Raw genomic sequence first — 19,818 nt, forward strand, 5'->3', positions numbered from 1 at the left:
GGAAGTGGAGGAAGGGGAGAAGTTGAGTCATGTGTGGCCAGAGAGGTAGGAGGCCAGCCAGGAAAGGTCCATGCCATGCAGGCAAAGGATATAGTCAACAGTGTCAAAAGTAGTGAAAAGTAGAATAAGCGTGGAATACTTGCCTTTGAATTTGGCCAAAGGAGGTCATTGCTGAATTATTGAGGTCAGTGTATGTAGAGAGGAGGTGATAAAAGTCAGACTAAAGTAAATGTAAGGAAAGAAAGGAGCTAAAGTATATGTAGAGAATTGTGGTGGTAAAGGGAACAAGAGATAGACTGGTAGTTGAAGAGAGTGTTATGGCCCATGGGGCCATGGTATTCTTTTAAGACTTGTAAAGAAAAGATCAGGGTTAAAAGCAGGTGGGATGGTGCATGATGAAAGAGGGAGCAGGGATATCGTGAGGTGAAAGGGAAAGGACTGAAAGGGCATGATGATCTCCAGAAACTGGGAAGAAGCAAGTCAAAGTTAGTGGGAGATGAGGGGGGTGAGAGATAGAGAAGGGAATTAAAGAAATTAAAAGGGTTTGAGGACCGATTGTAGATAAGCATTTTTAAATAACATTGGTATAGTAAAAAGCAGCACTGAAGGAGAAGAGCTTACATTTTGAAGAGGAGGAAGTATGCTGGGGTGAACAATTTCCCTCAGAGTCACTCGGTAGATCAAGAACCTTTTTGCAGATACTGTATCATATATATTTGAAATGCTAGGGGCTAATGGATGAATATGCAATGTTAGTACAACTATTATTATATCATTGGCAGTAAACCTCCTCTAGTTTCTTATATAATTAGGATTGCCATATTATCAATTTATTATATATTTAACCCTTTGAGTGCCAAGTGAATTTGTCAAAATGGGTGTTAAAAATTGGCAAGAATTTTTTTTTTATTCATCATAATGACCTGTAATGCTTACCTTATTTAGGAAATCTAATCTTTTTTACACAACATTTTTTATTTGAATTTATATAACAAATCTGTGCAACACTGGTATTTTTAGTGGATCTTTTGCGCTTCTCTCACAGATGTTGGCACTCAATGGGGTGCATTCAATTTGCGAGCTGTGACAGCGAACAGTGCTGACTGCCGCTGTCACAGCTCGCAGGGTCAGTATTCAACTGACTCCCTGCACATGCGGTTTTCCCCTCGCTAGGTTTTTGTAGCGATAGGGAAGCGGCGTGTGTAGCCGCTAAAACAGCGAGACTCATGGCTAAATGCAGCAAGCCTTGCTGTTTGGGGGAATCCTTCGCCGTCCTATGACAGCAAAGGTTCCCCCGGAACGTAGAATAGGATGAGCGGCTGGCACAGGGGTTAAACGGCGAGGATCGCTTGTTTTTGGCGATCCCCGCCTTTAACCCCCTCTCCAGCCACATTGGATACAGCCCAAAGGGTTAAGAGTACATCTATAACAGCTTGTAATTAGCAGTGCTACTCTATTGGAATACACTAGTAGAAAACAGAGCTCCTGGAAGAAAAACATTTTCTCGTGGTTCTTTCAGACAGATTATGGATGTGACATTGAACAGGGAAGCGTGTGTACGTACCACCCTGGGGCCGTGCACTGTGTGAGGAGCATTCAGGCAAGGTAATGTTATGATGCTCACACTTTTTGCACTGCTGTTTCCCTTGTGGCTTTATAGCAATAAAATAAAACAGCTGTATATATTTTGGAATGTTATATCTATTTGCTATTATAATATACAAGGGATAAACTATTATAAACATAGGTTGAACTAGATGGACGCAAGTCTTTATTCAGCCTCACCTACTATGTAACTATTGGTGCATGAATAATGTCAAGTATTTTAGCTTTGTTCTTATTCTATAGCCCCGTGTATGCAGCAGGACAACAGTGCTGTTATGACGCCCATGGAGCTCAGGTTCTAACTGCTGATTCAACAGGGGGCAGCACCCCTGACAGAGGTCATGACTGGGGCTCCCCCCCATACAGGAAGCCCCCCAGAGTACCAGGCTTCTCTCATTGGCTCTATGATGTGGTCACTTTTTATTACTGTTGTCTGTGGTCAGATAACTGCCAAATCTATATGGAACTCAGGCGATCCAGTGACTGTCGCACGTATAACCCACCCAAAGTTGGTAAGAAAAAAGTTACGTTAAGAAATTGCATTATGCTAAAAATGAATATGCTGTGAATTAATAAATATTCATTATCTTCTAATATAGCCTCAGCTTTCGGAGAGCCTCATATTATAAGTTTTGATGGATTAGGTTACTCCTTTAAAGGTTTAGGAGAGTATGTTATGGTGAACTCTACTCATCCTTCCCTGAGCATCCAGTGTAGGACCGCTCCTTTTCCAGGTATGTTATCACATTTGATGAAATATGGAATTTTATAGGCTACTGAAATATTATTTTAACTATTTACTGTTTCCCATGATCTACTTGCTATTTACAGTTTTGCTGTAAATATACAAATGAAAAAAAGAAAAACACTTCTGTGCATTAGTTCCATAGTGCCCAAATATGTGTGACTCTTCTGAACAGGAATAATTAATTACCCAAATAAGGCTTGTTCCCAGCACTTATTCAATTGGAAATGTTCATTTTTTCCCCTCTGACAAACAAAATTTCAGGCAGCTGCGTGGTTTTTAGTTTGCATTTTGATGTGAGAATTTATCAACAGTGATAATCTTTAGAAATAAACATGGCTTTTTTATCACAATTTCAGAACAGGTTCCAGTTTAGGAAAAAAAAAATATTTTTAGATCAAACTGTCAGGACTTGGTTAAGAACTACTGGGACACCGCTGTTCAGACTAATTAGGCATTCGAAAGTTTTCAAATACCTTATAGCGGCCGTATATATGGGTGCTAAATACAAATACGAGTCTTCAGCCTGCGCTATTGGCTGCCTAGCGGCCAATCAGGAGCCGAGTTTCTGAAACGACCAATAGCACACTTCGGGTTGAGAAGCTCCGAATGTAAACATTACTCTTCTCACACTTAATCCTGGGTACGCGTTTCTAGCACTTTTTTATTTTGCTAAGTACGTGGATGCCTACAGGAACCAAGCGGACCGATCTATGCCGTAGGACCTCGTAAGTATAATATCCTTCTACAGGTACCCTATTTAGGACACTACTGGAGAAGAGGACCGATGCTTCGGGTCAAGTATTGATATATATGGGTGGGTGGGGGGGGGGGGGGGGTGTAATACAGTTTTACTTCTCTAGTGTGTATGTGTGTTTCTATTTGGCTATTGGTTCTGCTTTGGAACTAAGAATTCCAGCATGGACATGCTGTTCAATAATTCTGTTATCAGCCCGGTTCCCACCGCCCTGGGACACCGGGGACAGTCCTGGGCTTCAGCCTGGGCAGGGTTAATCCTGGAGGCGGGACCCCTTCACTGGGTGGTCTCCTCTCCCCAGGGTCCCTGCCTGGGCTGACCAGTTAGGGGGTGAATGCTCCCACCGGAGGAACTAATATAAATAGTTCCCTCTGGCAGTGGCATTACCGGTGCTGGTTCTTAAAATACGGGGGACCTCTACCCTACTCCTTTTGTCCCCCGTATTTTGGGATCCAGGACTGGCCCTTGAGCAACAAAAGTCAACATACATTTTTAAAAATGTTGGAGTCTATGTCCACATAGGTTGGCATGGACACTGTATTAGTGTACCATGGCCCCTCGCATGTCTTCTCTGCACTCGCCAGCTTCATGCACGGTGCCTCACTGCACTCGGCACACTATTATAGTCTAACTCTCATGGATGATAAAGTATGTACAAGTCTATTTTTACAAAACTCATTTCAACCTTTGTCGACTTTAAACTCATGTCAACATTTTTCATGTCGACCTTTTGACTGTTGACCTTTTGACCATGATGACCTTTTGACTATCGACCTTTTGACCATGTTGACCTTTTGACATCCAATAGTTGTCAAGCTTTTGATTGTCTACCTAGACACTGTAGATCTAAAGCCTGGATACCGGTTTGAGAGTGTGAGGGGTAGCAAATTATTTAAGTGTGTGAAAAAGTAATTTGTGTTTAGAAACTTGGACAGAGATACAGTATGTCAGTGGAAATCAGTTTTTCTAGCAGTGTCCAGAACCTTACAATGGGAGCGGTAGACAATCTTATACACTTGGCGGCAGTATTCAATGGTTTATGGCGAGCAGTGCCGATAGCTCGCTGTCACAGCTCACCGGTCAGTATTCAACTGACCCCTTGCACTCGCCATTTCCACCTCGCTGGGTTTTTTCAACGAGATGGGAACGGCGAATGTGGCCACTTAAACAGCGAGACTTGCGGCTAAATGTATCACGCTCGCTGCACCATTCGGTCAGAGGACAGCAAGGAGTCCCCTGGAACGCTGAATAGTGTGAGCAGCCAGTGCGCAGGTGAAATGGCAAGGGTGGCTTGTTTTCGTCAATCCTTGCTGAAAACAAGCCACTCTCGCCGCAGACACCCCCTCGCTGGCAGCACTGAATATTGCTCAGTATGTGATAAAGTCACATGGAGTAAAATATGTATACCTGTACCACTGAAATTCTATTTGAAAGGTTTAGCAGGTGTCTTTTTAATGTACCATGCCATAATTGACATCTAAGTTTACATGGAGTGTAATGGGTAGATAGAGCCACTTCATCAAGGGCTATTTCTAGAGTTCCAGGTGTGATACAGTCTCATGAGAAGTGAATGTAGAAATCAGTGACGACAGATTGGCGTTAACATTTCTGCGGGTTTGCAGAGGCTTAAAAGATTTCAGCATGAAGTGGAGGAGAGCGTCCAGGTTATAGGTGTGTGCTAGAGAAGGAAGTAGTGGTAATAAATTCACCCATATACAATAACAAGATTTTGTAATTGTCAGATGAGATATTGAAATGATAAACAAGGTGAGGAGATATTTAGGTCAATTAGCCTCCTTCTCTCCACAAAGTGAACATTATGCTGTATTACTCTTTATGAAAGCTCAGGAGGTGTCATAATCAATTGTCACGCATCAGTTTCCTTTAGTAAATTTCCCCCAATATTACAGTAATTAGCGGACACAATGTCTATCGGACACAATATATGTGCAGCTCTTATCTGAGTGCATTATACTTATATGAATTGTGTGTTACTGCTTACTGTATTTCACAGAGCAATGGCGTTTCCCCTAGCTCAACAAATTAAGGAGTGTGGGGACCATATCTTCAGCCAGCACCGCCCACAATTGCAAGATATATTATACACTAATTCTTGTTACCCTCCTCTCCCTCCGTCTTGTATTAAACTTTCTTCATCTCATGACCTCTCTGCATTACTTAATTCATGCTAATTTTAGCTTACACAGTTATGTATTTGTACTGAAAGCATAAACAGACAGGAGAGGACTTTGATCTGACCTACAATGTTGAATTTTACAGCTAACTGAGAACACAATATTGTTTCTCAGTAATTACTAGTATCATTATCCAAGTGAACTCAAAGAAAGGGGTAATCAGATCATTCTGAATTGGAGGTATAAGCAAGCGATGATGTGATAGCTGGCAACTATTGTTCAACCTCAGTCAGTCTCTGTACAAATTGATATATAATATAGTTACAAACTGACACTTGTTTATACTGTTGCTATTTGAAAACAGACAGACAACAACAACCATTATATATGAAAACACTGTATTTGATTAAATAAAAAGACATCCAAGTTACACACACGGTATCTCCGTACGTGCTTTTTAAACACGCACTATATACACCGGTTTGTTATGTGTTCACATGTCTTTTATATTTCGCAGTTTTAAACATATTAATAAAAGTTACATCTTATTGTGAATTTTTTTTTGTGGTGCACCACACAGTGACACACTTTTCCTGTCCTTGCAAATACTCTACTATAACTGTGTCTGTGGTAGCACACCCCTGAGACAATATTGTATAATACTCACACAGTAATTAACAGGGGCCTTTGTGATATTGTGAAAATCTATATATGTAGTCCTGTGCGACAAGTTTTTGTACTCTGTTTTTAAATATTAAAGGCATCTGATCTTGTGTCTATGACTGAACTATTTTGTCTCATTTTAACTAGTGACCCAGGAGTACACTGCTAAATTTCATGATGAGGCCAGAGCTCGCCGCTCAGTCTCTGATGGCATAAAGGTGGCCAGCATTTCTTCCGTGGCTATGCAAGAAGCTGGATCTGATGTGGTTGAAGTGCGTTTGAAGAGGGGAACCCAGCAAGAACTGGAAACCCTACTGAATGGAGAAGTTCTCAGCTTTGATGAACAGATTTGGATGGACATGAAAGGTAAATGATTTATTTTGTAAAAAATACTTATTTCAGGAGGTAATATGGGTCATGAAAAAAAAGTTGTATATACTAAATAACAACAACTACAGCAGACTAATGTGAGCCTGTAGATGCTCACTAAAACTTTCAAAATGCAACATATATCAAAATATGGCATTATGCTCAGAAAAACCCAGAGGTATTGGCTTGGCAGATGTAACATTCAAGCCAAGTGTAATAAAATGCATATATCATTGCATTATTACCAATATAGAATATTATTATTTATATATATATATATATATATATATATATATATATATATATATATATATATATTTATATATATGCAGTGCTCGAAGTGGAACGTTTAAAGTGGGGGTATGGAAAAAAAAAGGATTTAGTTATGCTCCGGGAAAGGGGTGTAGCCACTGAAAAGGGGGGCGTGTCTTTAAGTGTAGCGTACCAAACCACATACCCCTTATAGACCACACTAGTAAAACCCCTTATAGACCCCTTATAGACCCCTTATAGACAGCAAGGACAAAGGGACAGGGAGAGTGACAGCAGAGAGAGAGTGACAGCAGGAACACAGAGAGATTGACAGAGAGAGGTCATACGCCAAGGTGTCTACTAGAAAATTAAAATAAATGCGGTGAAAACAAATGAACCTAAAGTAGTTAACCGCAATAACAGTGCTAAGCCTATAATATACTGTAGGAAGAACGGAGTGTAAGCCGGGTCCTGCTGTAGTGAGACACAGGAATCACGGCATTTAACACAGCGGCATATCCCATAACTAAGACTGCGGGAGACATATAATTAAAATACTATAGATAATGTGCAGCAGATGAATGTCCCAAATGAGAGCCGGGTCCAATGACATCAATAAACGGTAGCCGCGGTGACACAGGCATAAGGCTGACTATCAGAGTATGCAGTAGTGCACGCAGGGGGGGGTTCTGAGTACCCAGAAACCCCCCCAGGAGTCTAAGTGCACTAGTCTGAAAGCTGAGAGTTCCCTCTTTCCATAGGTACAAGAATTTTAAAAATCGGCCCTTGGGAACCGGAGATATCTGACTTCAAAGCAGTGGTCCCCATCCAAGCCTGGTAATTGCTCTTCCCAGTCAGATATTTCAGGTTCTGCCTGACGTAGAGTTTTTCTGAGGGTATATTCCAAAAGCTGGAACTCTCCCCCTTTGATGACTAGTAGCTTGTCTCTACTGTACCCAGAACCAGAGATATCAGCCTTCCAGCAGCTGGTTACTGCTCCAGCTCCACACACCTGGTATGTAGTTTTATATACTCGCTGGCAGATTGCTCTGCCTCCTGAACTCTGATCCCCTAGTCCCCAATACCATTTGGTAGGAGGGATTGTCTAGTTTTCAATTCCATTAAAATCTAAGAAATCTATTTCCGGGAACTGGAGATACCTGCAGTCAAGCAAGCTGTCCTCCCACCAGAAAATTGTAAATAATAAACCCACTCCACTATACACCCCTCCTCTGCATATTATACATCCTCTACCACCCTGGAAGTTATGTATAAGGGCCCCTTCATTCAGACCAATGCCCCCTTCTCCCACCTCATCTCCCACCATCTGTGCAGTAAAGGGGTAATTAGTGGAAATTACTGTTCCAGGCCCTACATGCTGAGCGGTTGATATAATACCTCAAATCCCCACCCCGGGACATCAAAGCTTCCCCCACCACTACCGCTGGAGGATCAGTCGGGTCCCCAATACATTGCTATGCCCAGGGGTCGGGTCTACACTGCTGTTGACACCCCTGTATGTATATATATATATATATATATATATATATATATATATATTATTTTTATTATACATTTGGTCTATCTATAATATTTTAACTGACCCCACATATACTGGGTCACCTAAGTGTCCATCTCCGTGCTTTGCTCCGCCCCTCTGGAAACCCCCTTCTGAAAATCCTGCGTTTGCCCCTGGTATGTGTCGACTTAGGACGCTGTAAACTGACCGTATCAATAGAGGCAATGTAATAGGAATAGAACATGAACCGGGTCCAGTTGTAGAGAAGACCACAGGAGTCACAACAATAAATACATACGGCATTTCCCCACAGCTACGATAGTGGGAGGTATATAACATGAATACAAATAGACAGCAATTAAAAACGGGTGCCCCTAGTAGTAGCCGGGTCCAATTACAGTAATAAATTGGAACAGAGGGATACATATATTTGCAGTGTTATAAAACAGCATAACACTACAAGGGAACAGGCATTATCCCACAATATATTAATATAAAAATAAAAATCCGTAGGACACATACTATTGCAGTGTTGTTAAATAACATAACACTAGCAATTGTTTAAATAACAGCCGTATCCCAACATAACTGAAATTTGGAGTCACGGGAATAGGGACACCCTCAAAAATTAAATACACAAGGACACCCCAAAAAGACAATATTACACAATACAAGTGAGAATAACGACAGTACCTATAAATAAGGACACCCGGGGCGAAATGTAATAGGTTGCGATTTTTGGACGAGTTCCAAACTCGCCCGAAATCACACCTTTAAAAATCGCGTTTTTTGCCGCGAATTCGCATATGTAATGAGATGTATATTGCTGTGGAACTATGAGTCCCAGCAAGCCTGCACCACATGCAGGGACTTGGAGAACCACAAGTCCCAGCATGTGGGGCAATAAAGGGCCCGCTGGGACTTGTAGTCCCACAGTAGTACAAATAGTTAAAAAAGTACACAAACACACTGACAGTAAAACTTTATTACATTCGGAGCCCATACATCCAATACTCACCTATGTTGCCACGAAGGATCGGTCCCCTTGTCCAGTAGAATCCACTGGGGTGCCTGTGGAGAGAATTCATACTCACCGGACGTCTTCAGCGCTTCTCCGGGTGCCCAGCAGCATTCTTCCCACGGTCCGGTGTTCTGTTGACATCTGGGGCTCCGCCCCCCGACCGGGACTTAGGCCCGCCCATCAGCCAATCATGGTCCTTGAAAACCGGCATGCCGGTTTTCAAGGACCATGATTGGCTGATGGGCGGGCCTAAGTCCCGGTCGGGGGCGGAGCCCCAGATGTCAACAGAACACCGGAGGACGGTGATCGTGGGAAAAATGCTGCAGGGCTCCCGGGGAAGCGCTGAAGACGTCTGTGGTGAGAATGATTTCTCTCCACACCCTCCCCTCTGGATTCTACTGGACAAGGGGACCGAAGCTTCGTGTCAACATAGGTGAGTATGGATGAATGGGCTTGGTGTGTATTAAAGTTGTACTGTCTGTGTGTGTGTGTGTTTTTATTTAACTATTTGTAGTACTGTGGGACTACTAGTCCCAGCGGGCCCTTTATTGCCCCACATGCTGGGACTTGTGGTTCTCCAAGTCCCTGCATGTGGTGCAGGCTTGCTGGGACTCATAGTTTAACAGCAATACACAATAGGATTTTATCTATTTTTTTACACCATTAATCAGCTCGATGCCCACAGCCCAGGGGCATCGAGGACAGCCCTGGGCTTCAGCATGGGCAGGTAAGTTCTGGAAGGGGGGGACCCCTTCTTTGGGGGGGTCCCCACTCCCCCAGGGCCCCTGCCCATGCTGACCGGTCAGAGGGCTGAATGCTTTGGCCGGGGGGACTTGTATAAAAAGTCTTCCCCCGGCTGTGGCATTACCCTGCTGGCTGGTTGGGCCCGGTGCTGGTTCTTGAAATACTGGGGACCCCCAGTCATTTTGTCCCCCGTATTTTGGGAACCAGGACCGGCCCTTGAGCCTGGTGCTGGTTTAATAAAATCCAGGGAACCCCAACTTGATTGTTCCTTTGATTTTATGAAACCAGGACCGGCTCTTTCAGCCCGGGGCTGGTTATGCTCAGGAGGGGGGACCCCACGCCGTTTTTTTTTTACTTTAACTTTTAGCCTTTTTTTGGACAGAACCATGCACAGATCCCAAAGATTTGTGCATGGTTCTGTAAAAATCGCCAGCAAGAAGCTGGTCTATTTTTTTTGCGTTTTTTGGTAAGGTCCCATATGCGACTTTAGAACTTGCATCCTATTACATATGCGAGTTCTATAGTTTACAATGGGAAAACATCTGGATGCGATTTTCAGTGTGACTGAAAATCGCATCTTTAAAATGTGCGAATTCGCGGTAAAAAATGTGATTTTTCCCGCTACTCGCACCCTATTACATGTGCGATTTTTAGAAAAAATGCGATTTTGGCCGATTTTGACCAAAAACCGCAAAAGTCTAAAAATCGCACCCTATTACATTTCGCCCCAGGCGTGAAAACAGCCTGCTTGCAGCAAATGAGCAGAGATCCCGTTCAAACCTATAACATTGATCACGTTAGAGAAGAACAGAACACACAGTGAACACTTTCCTGGATGGAATCCAGCAAATAGTGGCTGGAAGAAGATAAGTCTAATAATAAAGTGATACATTCAAAATAACAATTTTGCAACACACAGTAGATATGTTGCAATTGTAAGCCCCCATGTAAGAGAATACATACTAAGTAACATAACCACATCAAAGGAAACTGTCAAGAGGGGCAATAATAGCCCAGGCACAGCATCTTAAGAAAAGCAGACACCTACGACCTAACAGCTAGGTCTGTTTTTTAAACACATTCATCTCTTCTAAATTTTATTCACTAATATCTATATCTTATCTATCTAGATTTTTATAAAAAACGAAAAAATAAAAAATGTCCCCCCCCCCCCCCGAAAATAAGGGAGATTCTTAGGGAATTTCAATGAAAGCTACGTTTTATAACCCCGATTTCCCCTTTCAGTGGAATCCAAAGAAGGTATCAATAGAGTGCACCAACCATATCTCATCCTTTTTCTTTCTATTTTACATTATGTACCTGTGAGATAGGTAGCACCACCCCTTGAAATAATAGGTTCTATTCTGTAGTTGTTTTCCCCTAACGTGAACACAAATAACAGGTGCCAAAGAGGGAATAATATAAACATACATTAGTGCTGATCTAACCTCCCCATACCTCCCTTCCCCTTTCCAAAATGTAACATTCAAGCCATGTGTAATAAAATGCATATATCATTGCGTTATTACCAATATAGAATATATATATAGATATAGATATATATATCTATATATCTATATATATATATATATATCTATATCTATATATATATATATATATATATATATATATATATATAGATATATATATATATGTGTAAAAGTATAATAAAATGTCATAAACATGTAAAAACTGCATGAGGTCCCCCCCCTCTGCACTGGTGCTGGTTCTAAAAATATAGGGGAAAAGACATGGTCCTGGTTACAAATCGGAAGAAAAGACATAGTGGCCACCAAATATTGCCACAGCCAGAGTACATGTTTATATTGGTCCCGGCAACTGTAGCATTAACAACCCCCCCCCCCCCCCCCCCCCCTCCACTAGTCAGCCCCAGCTGGGGACTCTGGAGGAATGGGGACACCCACAGTAAAGCCCCCCGCACACCCCTTCCAGGTCACCCCTGGCCTTCCGACTCCAAATCTGGGATGACGATCGACTCCCAGCAGCAGTAACAACAACAGGAGGAGCACCAACAGTAGGCATAGTATTCAAGGATCCTCTGAAGGAATCCAGAATGGGAGAGGAGTCAGTCATGCCTATGACATGGCCTGCAGGACTACTCCTGATACTTATTAAGGAAGATATTGACGAGGCGAGAGATGGAGGCGGGGATTGCAGGCGCTTGGATGCAACAGAAAAAAAAGGATTTAGATGTCACTGGACTGCTTGTGCTCTTAGCCAAAGTTTCTGAACTTGACAATGACTTATAATAAATGCGCTGCATATGACGTATAAGGGAGAAAGTTCTTAGGTGATTAGCATCCTTATCCCTGTGGCACCCCAGTTCATAACAAATTGTGTAAAAAGGAAGAATTAATATTGTGCTTTACCTGTGGAACTACAGTTCCCAGCAAGTCTCCCCCTCATGATGGTACCTTTTTTGGGGGGGTCCCCATTCTCCTAGTTACCCCAGGGGGCTGATTAGTGGGGGAGAGGTGGGGGTTAATGCTATGGCCGCTTAGGGACTGAAAAGCATGTCCATGGCTGTGCCAGTACCTTACTGACTAGTGGAGCCTGGTACTGGTTTCAAAAATACTGGATACCCCGAATTTTCCAGAAAACTGTTTTTATTTATTTTTTGCTATATAAAATCATTGAGTTGCTCATAACTAAATGAGTATGATGGCATAGGTAGAATCAGAACAATCCCACAAAGGACAACAACCCAAAGCAACTTGCATTGTAGGTGGCTACTGCCCTACATGCACAATTTCAAATCAAACACACAGGGCCAAATGTAATAGGGTGAGAGTTTCAGAAAGTGAGAGATTTTGGGAGAGTTTTCCCCCTTTTTTTAAGCAGCAATCAATTACATGGCAAAACCAGGTTGATTTTGCCATGTAAATGATTGCTGCTTTAGAAAACATGAGAAAACTCTCCCAAAATCTCTCACTTTCTGAAACTCTCACCCTATTACATTTGGCCCACAGTGTCATCACCCTACCAACCTGGTACCCTACCCGCCTGGTAGGGTGATGATATTGCCCCCGATTTATTGGTAGAGCCAACAAACCGGGCAACGAAGTTGAGTAAACCAAAGTACTGCACCCAGACCAATGGCAGTATCCATCACCACAACCATTAGCAAAAAAATAGTAGAAAGTAAAGTAAGACACTAACAAAAGCCTTAAAAGCTCACTTAAACACGCATACAAGACCCTATAGGCGATCACAACATGTGAAAATAATACAAGCCATCCGCCCAGCCTAGAGCTTTTACCCACTTCATTCTTATAACCATAATTCACTTTTTTGTACAATTTTCTCAGGGGTTTTCGTATTTTCTGCAATTGAATCAAATGTCACTGTGATGTTCCCATCTGGAGCTGGGGTGGAAGTGAGAGCAAGTGGCGGATGTCTGAGAGTCTCCATCCTTCTTCCTGATATATTCCTGAACAACACCCAAGGGCTTCTGGGAGTTATGAACAATGATCCTGCGGATGATCTCACGCTGAGGAATGGCACAGTGTTGCCACCTACTGCCAGTCCACAGCAGGTTTTCCAGTTTGGGGCAGATTGTGAGTAAATCAATATGGATAAGGACATTTTATTCATAGATATATAACTCATGATATACAGTATAGGAGCACAATTCTCAAACCTTGGAGAACGATAAAGTGGAGAGGGAGATAATATTAACCAAGAGAGCCTGCCATTTTTCTAACACAGCCTTTAAAATGAGACGTTAGAAGCGGATTGGTTGGCACTTTAACTCTCTGCAAGCTTTGATAAATCTCTCCAGTGGTCAACCATTTATTCACTTGAAGCTAAATATATGTAGCATATCTGGGGTCATTTTTAGAACCAAAAATATGGGGATGCAGTGCATAGCATTGTGATGACAATGTACCTCTAGCAATAGAAAGGTAGGTGGTAGGGTCAAAGAATAAAGATGGATGTGGCGGAAGCAGATGCAAAAGGATTAATGGAAGACAAAAAGGAAGGAGGAAAATAAAGGGCAGACGCACATACACAAGGATGATATAGAGACACTTTGAGGCCTGGGAAGACAATGGGGCATAGACAAAGTGATGGGGGGGTCGGGCATGGAAACATACACACCTACGACTGAGAGGAAAATGGGACATGAAAAATAAACACTGGTAGCCGATAGGGATGATCATATGTAGATACATTGATGAATCTTGGGAGGGGGGCATGTAGCGATAAGCGGCAGCTCTGTAACCATCAACTGGCAGGATTTGCCTAGAGCTTAGTGATAAACAGCTGGCCATATGGTGACTGTATCTCAGAGCTATGCAAATGCAAGTGGTACATATAGCAGCTTTGTAGTGGTAAATGGTATGATTTCTCCCAGAGTTAAGTAGTAGATAGCAGTCTTTCTCTGTGGTGCTCTAACAAACGGACAAGTTGACGCTGTGCAGTTTTCAAGGAGTAACAATGCCCATTAACTCCTTGCCAAGAGACAAATGTCTTAAATATGATGATCAAATGTGAGTAGGTCTGAGGCTTCCAATAATCTGTGACTGAGACAGGCTGGAAGTGGTCATCGCTGACATCACAGACCCTCCTCCAAAATGCCTGCGTTTTTTTAGACCACACCCGGAAAATGGCAGGTTTTCGCCCCAAAAAAGCTGACTTTCTGTCAGTCAAGCTCCGGCGACATTGCTTTTATGATCCGTGTGCATTTTCAGTTGCTATTTCTCCCTGCACATGCACGATGCCTATGGTAATTGAGTACAGTCGTTCGATAATCACTCAATTTGCAATTCTCTGATTAGCAATCCATGCTGAATAAGGCCCTAAGTCTGTTTATTTGCTGTACTCAGTGGGATGGCTCGATCTGTCCATGATATTCAGTTTTAAATTTAACTTTCAAAATGGCAATTAAACTGCACTTTGGGTGCATAGAATGAGCATTGCTCTGCACAGTTCAAGCGTGTGTTCTTGTACAGACTGGTAATGTACAAAGATACTGTATAAGTCTTGCTCTGAGTACATTACCCCAATCACATTTTACTATACAGACGATTTTTTACTCTTCGATTTACATGTTTGTCTCAAATATTTTCCAATTCTTTCCTCCAGGGGCAGTGACCAATGACACTTCACTTTTTCTGTATGACTCTACGGAACTCATTGACAAGTATAGATTGAAGCATGACCCAGATTTCATCCCCATATTTGATGTGAAGGAGGATCCAAGTGATGCATTGTTTGAGCAGACGGTAGCCTTGTGTGGCGAAGATAAATTGTGCCGATTTGATGCCTTTACCACCAGAAGTCTAGCGATCGCCAATTCCACCAAGATCTCGCATAGTAGTCACATAATGCTGGTAGACCATCTCCAACCAGGTAACTAAGTCCCTTACTATCTTTAAAACTAACACTACTGTAATACTGCATTCAAGAACAAGTTAGGTTTAATTAATTGTATCACATCCTCTGCTCAGATTAGCATTTTGCAGATAGTCACAGATAAATAAACTCCATTACAAAATTAGATCTCTAAATGTTTCTTCAAATTACCTTTTTAATGGTACAGTCTGGGGAAATGAAAACAGCAAATTACTACTCGTACTGCAACTGCAAAGAATTGTTTTATGCAGCCAACTATACAAAATGATAAAAGAAAAACCAACATAGATTTTAACCCCCTCAGCACCAGACGCATGGACTCCATGTCAGCAGCACTCTGCATAAGTGGAGTCTGTAGGGCCTATTTGCACCTGTTCACACAAGTTCGAATATGGTGGGGGTCTGCGCATGCCCATGGGCGCTAATGAGCACGTACAGACCCCCACAGTGAGTACCTTTGTCAAAAATGTCATTCACCGGGGGGCTCTCACTGCCTGAATGACACCCGGCGTTTCATGGGCATGCCCACAAAAACTGTGGGCATGCCCATAGAAACGGTGGTTGCCCCTCCACATCACATGACGTCAACACCCGCCACCAATTTGCAGAAGAACGTGCAGCAGAAATTAAGTCCTGGGCTACTTTTCTTCTGCCAACAGAGGAGAAATCATTCAATGGTAAGTAATCATCGCAAACATACACAGCCGCTCGCAGCATAGCAAGGGAATCTGGCCAGCTGGGGAAGGGGGGGGGGGTTGATTTGAGTTGGTAGCAAATTAAATAAAAACAAGTAACTTTGAACTTTGTCAAATGTTGTGCTATAGGTGGGGCAGATGTAAAATGTGCAGAGAGATTTAGCAGGGGTGTGTTCTAGCTCAAATCTAAATTGCAGTGTAAAAACAAAGCTGTCCAGTATTTGTGGAACATATGCAAAATCAGCCAGTGTTTACCTTGCATGCAAAAAGAAAATTATTTGCACCCTTTGTATTGAAAATGGTTTGTCCAACTGCAGTGACACTTTTTTTTTTTTTTGCTTTGCTCCCAAGTCCGAATCAGAAGCCAGTTGAAGGGTATACTCAGGGTTGCCTACCCTCACGGAATGGCCGGGAGCCTCCCAAAAATCTAGTCCCCTTACCAGACCCCCGGAAAGTGGGCAACCCTCCCGGATACCAGCACCCCCCCCCCCCCTTCCCTGCATCTCACCCACAGCAACGTTCATTTATCGCGATTTGCAGCTTTTCGGGGGAGGTGGCTAAAGATGCTAATTTTTATTCTACATCAGGCCCTGCCCCCCAAAGTGCTGCTGACAGCCTCCTCTGTCAGCAGCACTTTAAAGAGGAGACTGTAAAAGTAGGCAATCCTGGGTATACTAAAGACCCCCGCACGCATAATGTTAGAGCATGTTGTAACATGATCTAATACAGGCTTAAAAAGTCATCCTATGTTATAGCAAATGAAAGGTTCCAATCAATGTTAAATGAATCAATGGATACTCTTGTGACCTTAAATGTGTTCTCTGCCTGAACTTTGACCACCCCTGTCTAATACATAGCTGTTGTGCATTATACTAGTACCTTCCTAGTCATGGGGAGCTTACAAAGACAATCTTCAAATCCAGGTAAAGTTACACGGGTATGTTTACTAAAGTGCAGGCTTTTAGAATGCTGCCCATAGCAACAATCAGATTGTAGGTATTATCTTCTTGGATGGGATGCATCAAGCATTGTATTTTATGGCATATGGCAATGCATCCCGCCACTCTTTAAAAGGAAAACTGAGATTTTTTAATGCCATAATGCTTGAAGAAAATCACAACTTGTGACAGCTGTCCTTTGCTATGATAGGACTTCCTTTCCATGTGTCTAATGATGCGCGTGTCATAGAGAGTGCTAGGAGGGATCCGATCTCAACGATGAATTCCGAAGAGATGCCCATTGGTTTCCATTGGGTAATGCTATCTAAAGATGGCATTGACCCCCACATCAAAGCCCCAGAATCTATCTCATTCTGAGGATAGGTGCATATGCCGACATGGCCGCATTTTAAAGCATGGTGCATAAAGCCCCGAGTAGGTGCTATGTAAATACGTAGAATCTCATTGGTTGCTATGGACAACATTTCTACTTCTAAAAACCCACACTTTGGTAAACATAACCCATAGGGGTTTGAGGTTTTGGGTCTTCTGAGACACAGAGCACCTCCCACAGAACCTAGAGCCTTATGGTGGGGGATATTTTTTTTTTTATAAAAGAGAGCGAGCGGAAAAGTTAAAGGAGATCAAATGGTACTTATGTAGTATCTGGGCGTCCGATTTAGAAATCGGGTCGGATTGGGCACATCGCATCGCATCGCATGCGACCATCGGATGCGATGCGATGACCCGATTTTTCCATAGGAATCAATGTTAAAATGGACTGAGTCCATTTTAACATGGAATTCAATGGGAAAAAGGGGTCCTTTTCATACCCCTATTATCCAAGTGGGCATGGAGTTGGATATAAACCTGTGGCGAGCATAGCGAGCCACCGAGCCCGAAGCGTGGCGAGCGTAGCGAGCCCTGCGAGGGGACACAGAATACCGTCCCCTCGCGGGGCTCGCTTCGCTCGCCACGCTTCGGGCTCGGTGGCTCGCTACGCTCGCCACAGGTTTATATCCAACTCCATGCCCACTTGGATAGTAGGGGTATGAAAAGGACCCCTTTTTCCCATTGAATTCCATGTTAAAATGGACTCAGTCCATTTTAACATTGATTCTTATGGAAAAATCGGGGCATCGCATCGCATCTGATTGTATGCCTTAACTTAAGGCATACAATCAAAAAATCGGACGCCCAGATACTACATAAGTACCGATCAAATACAAACTAATCAGCTACTTTTACTTTTGAAAAAACGTTTTCTCGGTCCTTATAATCTTTAAATTACTTTTTACGTGCCAAAAAGTACACCAGTAATAGAAACTTACTCCTACCAAAATTCCTAAGCAATTTAAATTCCTTAAAACAGAATTGTGAATTAAACATAATACAGACATATTCATATCATTTTTTGTAATAAAAAATCACAATAAAATGTTACTAACACTGAAAATAATGCTGCCTATTAACTTAGATGACAATGAAGATAGATAGACACATTTAAATTACATTAATTAAAAGTATTATAAAAAGCCAAGCTAGTACATAAAATAAATTGTATAAATCATAATGTATTTGTGATTAAAGTCACACATGACCTGTATTGTAATCTTTTTCAATAAAAATTAACTGAATTAGAGACAAGCTTGGCTTATCTTGATTATATGAAATTTTATTCACTGTTGTAATGTTTATAGTTTGTTTTGTGAAAAAAATATGTCTAGCATTTAACAACCTGGTGAAAAATGGAATACCCCAGCAATACTATATGTCTATAATGAAGTTACATAAATGGGTACTAAAACAAGCAAAGTGATGTCCATACAGCACCTTCATGTTTCCATATAGACACACATAGGCCCTTATTCTGGTCTGTGCGGCCGGAGCCGCATACGTTGCTCCGGCCGCACAAACCAAACCCCGCCTACAAGACGGATCGCCACGGCCGTCCGTACGCGGACGGCTGGCGATCCGCATGAAAATGGTGGGGCGTACGCCTCCACCATGGTGGGAGCTGCCCCCTGCATTCGATGGTCGACGACCATCGAAGGCAGGGCCGCACGCTCCCCCCGCTCACGCAAGCTTAGACCACACGGACAATCGTCCGTGTGAAAGCTTGTATTTGGGCGGAGAGCTGACATCCGGCGATGTCAGCTTTCCGCCCCCATCACTGGCGTCATAGCCTCATTACCATGCATACGCCCCGCGTTTGCATGGGAACGCCCATGAAACGCGGGGCGTATACATAGGTAAATGAGGCTATCAAGCCCCTCACGCCCCTATACGCCCCCTTTGCGGCGTATAATTTTTGTGTGCGGCGAATTCGCCTGCACATGCGCAGAGTGACCTCTGCGCATGTGCAGAGTGAAAACATCGGCGGTACGGCCGCACGCGGGCCGTACCGCCCAGATTAGAATAAGGGCCATAGTGATAATGGAACATAATGGTGCTTTATAACCTAGAACTTGGACCTTTGCATTTATGTATTTCACACAACAAAGGGTAAAAATTATTATGGGATATGTCAGTAATAAATAAACCTGATAGAATCCATTTTGTATGCTGGATCTATTATGTACTGTATTGAATGTTTAAATTAATAATCCTATATTCTCTGTCAGTGGTCTCATGTGGTTGGCTTGCTCCGCCATCGAATGGTTCAAAGAATGGAACTACTTATGTCAATGGTTCAGTCATCACATTTAGCTGTAACAGCGGTTTTGTGTTAATTGGTTCTATGCAGCGGATGTGCCTGTCTGATGGAACTTGGTCTGGAAATGCAACTCAATGTGTTCAAGGTAGGACCATTGCTGTTTAAAAATTATAGCGGAAATATCAGTTGTAGTAAGTAAAAAAATAAAAATGTCCTCCTTGGTTTTCCTGTTATTACTTTTTGTTTTGTGGGATATTTATATATTTAGTTTTTTGTTTAATTGCTTATTTGTATTCCTTCTTCTCTGTATGCTACTATTCAAAGGCATCTTATAGTATCA

The 19,818-nt window shown here is 42.5% G+C and overlaps 1 protein-coding gene across 2 annotated transcripts in view; it reads left to right on the plus strand.

Annotated features, from left to right (window-relative positions):
* SUSD2 (sushi domain containing 2) overlaps positions 1-19,818 on the plus strand; it is a 179,265-nt gene that overhangs the window by 56,448 nt on the left and 102,999 nt on the right. For both annotated transcript variants that reach the window (XM_083151485.1, XM_083151486.1), the window contains exons 7-13: positions 1,520-1,605; positions 1,849-2,117; positions 2,205-2,339; positions 6,053-6,271; positions 13,140-13,388; positions 14,920-15,186; positions 19,447-19,623. In XM_083151485.1, coding sequence (XP_083007611.1) covers positions 1,520-1,605; positions 1,849-2,117; positions 2,205-2,339; positions 6,053-6,271; positions 13,140-13,388; positions 14,920-15,186; positions 19,447-19,623 — 1,402 coding nt within the window. The remainder of the gene's footprint in view (positions 1-1,519; positions 1,606-1,848; positions 2,118-2,204; positions 2,340-6,052; positions 6,272-13,139; positions 13,389-14,919; positions 15,187-19,446; positions 19,624-19,818) is intronic.

This window comes from Crinia signifera, chromosome 1 (genome assembly GCF_055691185.1).
Source record: "Crinia signifera chromosome 1, ASM5569118v1, whole genome shotgun sequence".
NCBI lineage: Eukaryota > Metazoa > Chordata > Amphibia > Anura > Myobatrachidae > Crinia > Crinia signifera.